The sequence below is a fragment of the Carlito syrichta genome, unplaced genomic scaffold (genome assembly GCF_000164805.1).
Source record: "Carlito syrichta isolate Samal-C Ts95f unplaced genomic scaffold, Tarsius_syrichta-2.0.1 Scaffold135679, whole genome shotgun sequence".
In the NCBI taxonomy this organism is placed as follows: domain Eukaryota; kingdom Metazoa; phylum Chordata; class Mammalia; order Primates; family Tarsiidae; genus Carlito; species Carlito syrichta.
This window is the reverse complement of record NW_007079775.1, coordinates 6,980-16,020: the sequence shown is the minus strand read 5'-3', so window position 1 is coordinate 16,020 and position 9,041 is coordinate 6,980. Positions and strand designations below refer to the sequence as shown.

General features: G+C 56.1%; 2 protein-coding genes across 5 annotated transcripts in view; one reads left to right on the top strand and one right to left on the bottom strand.

Annotated features, from left to right (window-relative positions):
* The first annotated feature begins 604 nt into the window (after window positions 1-604).
* Window positions 605-3,257, top strand: RPL10 (ribosomal protein L10). Of its 4 annotated transcripts, XM_008049482.1 has the most exons (7): window positions 605-719; window positions 823-868; window positions 1,713-1,771; window positions 1,861-1,968; window positions 2,091-2,229; window positions 2,800-2,962; window positions 3,048-3,257. In XM_008049482.1, the coding sequence occupies exons 2-7, from the start codon at window positions 846-848 to the stop codon at window positions 3,198-3,200; spliced, it is 645 nt and encodes a 214-aa protein (XP_008047673.1). In that variant the 5' UTR covers window positions 605-719; window positions 823-845; the 3' UTR covers window positions 3,201-3,257. The 4 variants fall into 4 exon arrangements, with proteins under 4 accessions (XP_008047673.1, XP_021563939.1, XP_021563940.1 ...); XM_021708264.1 differs by lacking the exon at window positions 605-719 and having other exon boundaries at window positions 746-868; XM_021708265.1 differs by lacking the exon at window positions 605-719 and having other exon boundaries at window positions 830-865.
* A 1,763-nt stretch (window positions 3,258-5,020) lies between these two features.
* DNASE1L1 (deoxyribonuclease 1 like 1) overlaps window positions 5,021-9,041 on the bottom strand; it is a 5,192-nt gene continuing 1,171 nt past the window's right edge. The window contains exons 2-8 of the mRNA XM_008049483.2: window positions 7,904-8,115; window positions 7,493-7,581; window positions 7,321-7,407; window positions 5,848-5,948; window positions 5,593-5,705; window positions 5,266-5,514; window positions 5,021-5,164 (exon numbers count right to left, since the gene is read on the bottom strand). Coding sequence (XP_008047674.1) covers window positions 5,021-5,164; window positions 5,266-5,514; window positions 5,593-5,705; window positions 5,848-5,948; window positions 7,321-7,407; window positions 7,493-7,581; window positions 7,904-8,038 — 918 coding nt within the window. The 5' untranslated portion in view covers window positions 8,039-8,115. The remainder of the gene's footprint in view (window positions 5,165-5,265; window positions 5,515-5,592; window positions 5,706-5,847; window positions 5,949-7,320; window positions 7,408-7,492; window positions 7,582-7,903; window positions 8,116-9,041) is intronic.

The following is a 9,041-nucleotide window of genomic DNA, read 5'->3' as shown; positions in this document are numbered from 1 at the left end:
ACCGGCCGGGTGAGGGGCGGGTCGGCCCAATAGTGCGCGCGGGGTACCCGCGTCGCGGATATCCACGGAGGTTTCTCCTAGGCCTCCTTCCTGCGAGAAGGCGCGACCTCTCTGGAAAGGGGTCTCTGGGAAACGGGGACACAACGCAAGGTTCACAGCAAGGCCTGTTCCAGCCTCTCCAATCGGGGGAAGGGGTTTGAGGGGAGGGTCTCCCGCTCCGGTATCCCGGTTGACAAAGGAACGCAGGTCCAGGCCCCAGCATGGAGCTTCTCCGCCGGGCCCCCGAGCGCAGAGGAGACACGGAGCGCGTGTCCCGGGACACACGAGCCTGGGGACATTTGCGAGGCCCACCCGGCGGTACTGCCTTGCTTTCCACTCTCGGAACTCACGTCTGCCTGAGTTACACCCAAGCCCAGGGCAAGAGCTCTACGCCCAAGATGGCCAGCCGGAAGCGGGCTGCTGGCGCCATGTGGCGAAGCCCCATTCGTCAGCCGGCCGCCCTCGGCTCATGTGCCCACCCGCCTCTCCGCTCTGCGCATGTGCTGGACATCGCCCGGGCACGGGCGTAGGCGCAGGCGCAGAATGTGACTGTGTCTATGGTCGGGACGTCTGATAGAGCGTCCAACCGTCCTCGCCGAGACTCTATGGTTACTACGCGCTAGGATAGACCGTCTATATAAGGCACGCGCAGGCGTGGGAGCGCCTTTTCCTTCGGCGCGGTGAGTAGGCGCGTACGGGAGCTCAGCCAGTTCCATTGCTGCTCCTCCCTGGTGTGAGGCCTGTTCTCGTCTTGTGTTCCGACTTTTCTCTTTTTCGTTGCAGCCACCGAAGATCCTGGTGTCGCCATGGGCCGCCGCCCCGCCCGGTGGTGAGTGCCGAATCCATGAGTTTCACTGCTGGGAAGAATCGGGAGGGAGAACTGTTTTTGCCCGCTGAAAACTACCGTGGGGCGGAGCCTCTCTCGGCGAGCCTTCCCTGGGAACTGACCCCCTGTATTTCCTAACGTCTTCCGGTTCACTTTTAGTCTTCCCTGTACCATCTATCTCTTTTCTTTAAAAGCTCATGGCATTCCACAGCGCTACCCCCATTTTGACCCTGAACTGCATGTGCCGCGCCATTGCCTGCCTGAAAGCGACGTCCGCCTTGTATCCCACACTCTGTCCTGCAAATCCGCCTCATTTTTGGCCTTGATCCCCTCCCGGGGCCTTTGTGCATTTCCTGTCTTTTTTTCCGGGCGACGTACCGCGTTCGGTCTTAACCATCGGACGCGAAGGGCCGTTCGGGAACCGCGAACCCAGCTGCCTCTTGTCCCCTACAGGGGGCGCCAGGCACCCTTCTCGTGGCTCGGAGTCGGACTTGGTGCCACGTGCCTGAAAGACTTTTTATTGGGTGACCCGAACTGTTCAACTATTGTACGGTGTCGTATGCAATGCTTTGAGAAAAAGGATTTTTCTTAGGTATATTTCAAGGCGTTAGGAAGTGTAAAGCTACAGGAAAAGGAAGTTACAGCAATTCTATGTTTCTGTCCTGGGTGTCCTCTGTTGTGGCACCTCTTGTGACCATGGTGCTGTATTTCAGTCTTTCTCCCCGAATCGAGATGTTTGTGCACTTTCCACCCCTTTTATCCCTCCTCCGGTTATTCTGTGAGGGAGCAGTCAAGGTTCCTGTTTCCTTGTGAATTCCACCAAACTTGCTTGTTTTCTCCCCTGCAGTTACCGGTATTGCAAGAACAAGCCATACCCAAAATCTCGCTTCTGCCGAGGTGTTCCTGGTAAGTAGTGGGAGAGCTCCCAAGTTGGTTTGGCAGCTGTCTCTGCTCTCCACGGCTTCCCACACACACTTACCCAAGGTTTTTTTTAGATGCCAAGATTCGCATCTTTGACCTGGGACGGAAGAAGGCAAAAGTAGATGAGTTCCCACTCTGTGGCCACATGGTGTCGGATGAATATGAACAGCTGTCCTCTGAAGGTGAGGCAGGGTTGTTTGTCATCTCCCCGAGCCCACACACTTTCCTCGAGAGTTGGGGACAGTCGTGGTAAGTGGTTCTCTACCACCTTGTCTCACTCTGCTGCCTGCTTTCCCCCACTTAGCTTTGGAGGCTGCCCGTATTTGTGCCAACAAGTACATGGTAAAGAGCTGTGGCAAAGATGGTTTTCATATCCGAGTGAGGCTTCACCCCTTCCATGTCATCCGCATCAACAAGATGTTGTCCTGTGCTGGGGCTGACAGGTGAGCTTAGTCTCGGTCATTTTTAGGCATTATTCCACAGTTTGGGGTGTCTGTTAGGCTTGGATTATCCCTCAGGGCATGGGGTGGCCCCACATACACAGCCAGAGAGGCTCACTAGTGGGAGATAAAGGGTGTGGCTGGCAAGTGGCTTCCAATGAGCACTCCCTTTCTGCTAACTGAAAACGTGGGTGCTACCAGACAAGAAAGCACCATAATGAAATTTTCACAGCCTCTTGGCTGCAGGTGGGGGAGATACCTCTTGTAGGAGTAGCTCTTGCTTTGAGCCTGGTGCTAACCATCTGTCGGCAAGCAGGTAGTGGAGAGCTCAGATGGGCCCAGTGGCCCCTTGCAGGTCCTCCCAGTGGTTCTTTGTGGGGTTCTCTGTTCTCTGCAGCCAAGTAAGCCGACCGTGTTCCTTTCCTCGTAGGGACCCGGTGTGCAATGGCTGCAAACAGCAGCTTCCTTGGTAGTGTACGCAGCCTGTTTCTTGTATAGGTTGCTCTAAGGGACCTTGGAGACAGCCCTTTCCAGTGTGTGTTCATGTCTGACCTTGCCACATCCCCAATGTAGGCTCCAGACAGGAATGCGAGGTGCCTTTGGGAAGCCCCAGGGCACCGTGGCCAGGGTGCACATTGGCCAAGTCATCATGTCAATCCGCACCAAGCTGCAGAACAAGGAGCATGTGATTGAGGCTCTACGCAGGGCCAAGTTCAAGTTCCCTGGCCGTCAGAAGGTGAGCAGTACTTACATAGACCCCTTCTCCTCCCGTGTCTCTGTACCCCAGGTCCCCTGACTCAGTTCTTCCCATTCCTCTATAGATCCATATCTCAAAGAAGTGGGGCTTTACCAAGTTTAACGCAGATGAATTTGAAGACATGGTGGCTGAGAAGCGGCTCATCCCAGATGGCTGTGGGGTCAAATACATCCCCAATCGCGGCCCCCTGGACAAGTGGCGGGCCCTGCACTCATGAAGACTTTCACTCTGCTGGCTCTTCGTCCCCATATCAATAAATCTTGCTTCCTGTTTATCTGTCTTTGCATCTGCACTGGGGGGAAGGATCTCTGGGAACACTGGGGTCATTGGGCTTTCACTCAGAAACAGGCTGACAACTCACCAGGGTTAATGAGGGAACAAAGGGTGAGGACTGGCCTTGACCTCCCCCACAACTTAGGCAGTAGGTTGCAAAACATTACAGCCCAGAGTTGGATGGTGAAGGGTGGCACAATCCTTGCCGCCCCGGTATACTCCATGGGGATGGAGGGGTCTTGGGCCATCCCCTGTGGAACCCCCTACCAAGCAGTGTTTGGGAAATGGGTAGGGGTGAGTTGTGCTGGGCATGGACCCGAGTGTCAGGTTCTTGGGTTGTCCTGGCCCTATTTCTGTCTCCCTCTGCCCTACCTACCCAGCAAATTCAGGGCTTGAATTTCCAGAGGTCCCTTCCCCCTCACTTGGCACCTCTAGGCCCAGGGAAAATAGCCCCGAAGGCCTTTGGTTCCAGGGCTGGCACATGTTGGCTCAATCCTGTGGCCTACAAGAGGCCTCTGGTTTTTTGGTGACTTTTATGGTTTTTCTATATTTGTATTTTATAGCAACTTTGAGTTGGAGTCACTCCCATCACCTAGGTTGGAGTGCAGTGGCATATTCAATGCCACCCCAGGGTTGACCTGGGTGCTGGCGATCCTTCCTGCTTCAGCCTGGAAGTACAGGTGTGCACTACCATGCCTGGCTAACTTTTTCTTGATTTATTGTAGAGAGAAGGATTCACCGTATTGCCCAGGCTGGTCTTGAACCTGTGGGCTCCCAATGTGCTGGGATTATAGGCATGAACCACCATGCCCAGCCATTTTTGAAGTTTTAATTTGCTTTATTTCTTCGGGGGAGATGGTTCCAAACCAAAAATACGATTATGGTTAACACTTGAACAGTCCTGGCATCCCAATGGTTTTTTTACTGAGCTCTGTTCTTTGGGGGAATGGAGGATGAGGAAAGAAAGGCCCTGTTTCACCAACACCCTAGACGGATGACTTGTCAAATATCCTCTTCTGGACATCCGTGGGTTCCCACAGTCGCTATTCAGGTTAGGTAACGGGCTCAGGTTTGCTCTTTTGGGTGTCTTTTTAGAAGGCAGGATTTATTGAGAGGACAGAAAAGCTCCCATAGTGGGAGCGGACCTGAGGGGGTTGCCCGGCCCAGGTATTGTGTGCACTTCTGGCCTTGCTGTGTGCACAGAGGCACGTGCCAGTGTGGACAACAGCACCCCTGGGCGGCAGGAACAGGGCTGTTTCTAGGCTGTTCATCGCTGGAGTACAATAGGCTTAAGCACTTCCCGCTGTCCACTGGTTTTGCGGGCCTTGCTGTACTGCTCATTACCCTCCTTGCAGGTCGTCTTGCTTTCCTTTCGGTGGTTCACGTGAATGCCGGACCCAGGAAAGGCAGCCTGTCGGCACGTTGGCTGCACACGTGTGAGATCCCTCCAGCCTGGATTTTTGTTCTCATCGTGGAAGTTTCCTTTGTGTCATATAATAACATCCTTGGAGCATGTGATTCCCCCTTTCTGAGCCCTGCAGGAGTTTGGCTAAGAAGCCTCCGGAGCTCTCCCCTCCCCCAGCCCGGCGGCTGCTTTGTCTCCACTCCTGACACCACCTGGGGGGAGGTGGCATGAGTGCCTGAGCCCAACCAAAGAACTTGCGTCAAATGAAACAAGGCAGACGGAGGAGGGCTGCCGCCCCAGGATGTGATGAGCAGGCAAGGCCAAAGGCAGTGTCGTCATCACATCTGTGGGCAGCAGGCCTAAGGCCCCAGGTGAGGGGGCAGGAGCGACAGCAGCAGTGACAGCAGCAGCAGAGTGGCCAGGTGGAGAGGCTGGATGCTGTGTGCTGCCCGGCTCAGCTCCATCTCCACCTCCACGGGGTAGTGATCGCTGATGTTGAGGGCCTGAGGGCAGGTGATGGGACAAAGCATCAGTGCCCAGGGCTGAGGGGGCTTCCCTGTGACCCCGTTCCTTCCCTCCTCCCGCTGTTGGCCCCCTGCCTCACCTCCTCCTCAGTGAGCCGGAAGCTCCCGGGGAAGTTGAAGGGGGCTGCGGCGCGCAGCAGGCTCTGCAAGCGCTCCCCGTGCAGCACGATGCGGTCATAGGCACAGTGAGTGCTGGCCCGCACTGTGGTGTCCTCCCCGTCGGCGATCGCCCAGTGGAAGCCGGGCTCGGCCCGCAGGGCCAGCTTGCTCAAGCGCTTTTTGGGCAGTGAAGTACAGTCAGCGTTGAAGTCCCCGAGCAGGATCACATCCTAGAGACACAGCAGCAGTCGGGCCCAGTTGCTGGGTCGTCCTGTCCCCGTCCCTCCCGTGCAAGCTGCCAGCCCTACCTGGCTCTGCCAGTGCTGGGAGACGTCTAGAAACACGTCATACAGGGCGTTCAGCTCCTTTTCCACGGCCTTGGGAGTGGTGTGCAGCGGGACCAGCAGCAGGCTGGGAAGGACTGCAAGGCCCCGAGACTGAGGGCTGCCACCCGCTCCCAGCCCTTCTGCCTCAGCCCCCTCCAGGTAACCAGGCCCCCAGGGGAGCCAGCCGGACCCCCCTCCTGCTCCCATGCACCAGGCCCACCTTTCTTCCCCTCCTACCCTTGCTGGGCAAAGAGAACTGGGCCACAAAGGGCTCCCGGACAAAGAGGTCATCCTTGTCGTCGTACACGTAGTAATTCAGGACCTGTGTCTTCTGTGACCTGGGAGGACCAAGAGATGGGAAGCATTGCCCCAAAAGAAACATTATATTCTATCTATTTTTGCTTTGTTTTTTAAGTCAGAGTCTCACTCGACTGCCCAGGCTGGAGTGCAGTGGGCACGCTCATGGCCACTGCAGCCTCGACCTGCTGGGCTCAGGTGAGCCTTCTGCCTCAGCCTTCCAAATAGCCGGAACTACAGGCATGTGTCACCATACCCAGCAGATTTTTTGATTTATTGTAGAGACAAGGCCTCGCCAAGTTGCCTGGGCTGGTCTTGAACTCCTAGACTCAGGATATCCTCTCGCCTCGGCCTCCCAAAGTAAGTGTTGGGATTACAGGTATGAGCCACCGCGTCTAGCCTGTTCTCTATCTGGTAGATCTGCCTGCTCTGGATATTCCACACGAATGGAATCAAATGATCTGTGACGTGTGACCGGCTCCTTTCCTTCACAGTGTTTTTTTTCCTTCCTTCCTTCCTTCCTTGATTCCTTGTTGGTGTCTCGCTCTGTAACCCAGGTTGGAGGACAGTGGCACACTCATGGTCACCGCAGCCTCACCCTGCTGGGCTCAGGCGATCCCTCCGCCTCAGCCTTCCAAGCAGGTGGAACTACAGGTGCGCGCTACCACGCCCGGCTGATTTTTTGATTGATTGTAGAGATGAGGTCTGGCCAAGTTGCCCAGGCGGGTGTCGAAGCCGCGGGCTCAGGCAGTCCTCTCACCTCAGCCTCCCAAAGTGCTGGGATGACAGGCAGGAGCCACCGCGCCCGGCTGCACAGTGCTTTGCAGGTTCATTCATGATATGCCTATGTGTCATTCCTGTTTTCCTGGCTGAATCATACTCTGTTGTGTGGGTAGACCCCATTCGGTTGATCTGGCGGTTGGAGGACATTCCCACGTTGGGCTGTGATGCGTGACGGGCGTGCATGTGGGGACATGTTTTCCGTTCTCTCACATACCTAGCAGGCTGCCCAGTTATTCTGGGCACCATATAATTTCATCTATCTAGAGAAACATCTTCTCCCCTGACAGTTCCCCTTGCCCTCTCCATTGTAACTCCAAAGGCTCCCCCAGCCCGTCCCCCCCAGGGCCTTAGGGCCGTTCCTGGGATTCAGATCTACTCAAGGCCCACAACTGCCCCCTTGAGCCTCTTCCCAGAAGCCACAGAGGGGCCAGCCATGCCCCAAGCCCTTGCACAGGAGGGGCAGAGGGGCCCACACTCCTACAGGACAGACTGGCTGGGGCAGCCGATGGGGAAGGCCAAGAGGAAAACTGTTGCGAAGAGAAGGTGAGGTGTCCATGGAGTGGGGGACCCTGTGGCCCTTGGGAGTAATGGGCCACCTCATCAGGGCCAAGGGCCAACTCCTGTGCTTACCGATAGAAGTACACATACTTCTCCTTGTACACATTTTGCCCCAGCAGGGGGCTGATCAGGGCGTTGTAGGGCCCAGAGTCATCAAATCTGCTGGGAAAAGGAGAAGCCAGGGTCAGACCCTGCCGAGGCTCTGGGGAGGCCCTGATCAGACCAGACCACAGAACTTTCTCACCGTCTGAGTTCTCGAAGCAAGAGGGAAGTGGTGCTGTCAGAAGAGTCCATCACCTCCTGCAGCACCGTGATGTCACAGCGAGCCAGGATCTGCAGGACACCAGGAAGGCCAGCCCTACTCAGTGCCACCTGCCCTGAGAGACACTGGTGTGGCTAAGAGTGTCATGGGCTCGCTGGCCACAGCCCACAGAAAGCAGTGGGACACGGAAGACTGACTGCCATCCCCACCCACACCCCACCCATTTTACAGAGAAGGAGACTGAGGCCCACGGCAGGTAGGACACATGCTCTGCCTCTCAGCACCACATCTCTTCACGTCCCCTCTTCTCTGGGACATACCCCTGGTCAGGCAGGGCTGGGGCTTTAGGTCATGGTCCTTAGGGGCGCAGCTTCCCCGAAGCGATCAACCTACCCGAACTAAGGTGTCCATCACGTGCTCCCTGACCACCTTGGTCAGTGTCAGCCGCTGGGCATTGAAGGCACAGATGCGAAAGGCCTGAGCCCCACTAGCCAGGAAGATGAGGAGCAGTGTGGCTGGGTAGCGCATGGCTCCCTGTGGCTTCCGGCCCCTCAGAGGAAGCCAGGTTGCCCCAGAGCGTGCTCGCAGCTGGGTTCAGTTCTGCTCTGGAAGGACATGGGAATAAGGAACAGAGAAAGTGGCACTCTCCCTGCTGCCAGGGCCAGCCTCCTGGGGCCGCGCGAGCTTCTTCCATGAGCAGAAAGTTGATGTCTCCAAACAGGCCAAGTTGAGCCCCCAGGCCCTCTTGTCTCAGAGGCCAGCCTGTCTCCTCCTAGGACTTGGGGGTGTGTCCCTTCTGCTGCCATGTGCCCCAGGGTTGTCAGCGATCCCAGACTATTTTTAAAAATTGTGGTGGCATCCACATCCCCTAAATGTCACATGCTCACCATGTGAAGTGTACAACTTGGGGCAGAGGCACATTCATGGTGTGCAGCCGTCACCACCTTCCATCCACAGAGCTCGCTCGTCCTCCTATCCCCCAGCTCCCCTCCCCCCACCCCGCCAGCCCCAGCACCTGCCCTCCTACTGCCTGTCTCTATGAATGTCACCACTCTAGGGAACTCGCAGAAGTGGAGGCCTCCAGTATTTGTCCTTTTGTGGCTGGCTTATTTCACAGAGCACAGTGCCTTCTAGAGTCAGTCATGTTGTGTCACGTGTCAGAATTTCCTTCCTTTTGAGGCTGGATGTTTTGTTTGTTCAGTCGCCTGTCGATGGCCACTGGGCTGCATCCATCTTTTGGCTATTGTGAACAGCACTACTATGGCCATGGCTGTTCAAATCTCAGGAGTCCCCACTTTTGATACTTTTGGGTATATCCCCCACAGTGGGATTGCTGGAATGTAGGGTAGTTTTATTTTTATTTTTCTGAGGAACCTCCACACTGTTTTCCACAGCGGCTGCATCGTTGCACATTCTCACCAACAGCTGACTGCATCGTTGTACATTCTCACCAACAGCCCACAAGGGCTCAAGTTCATTCCTTTAAACGGCCGCATAATATTCCCCTCCAGACACCCCCCCCCCCCCCCCC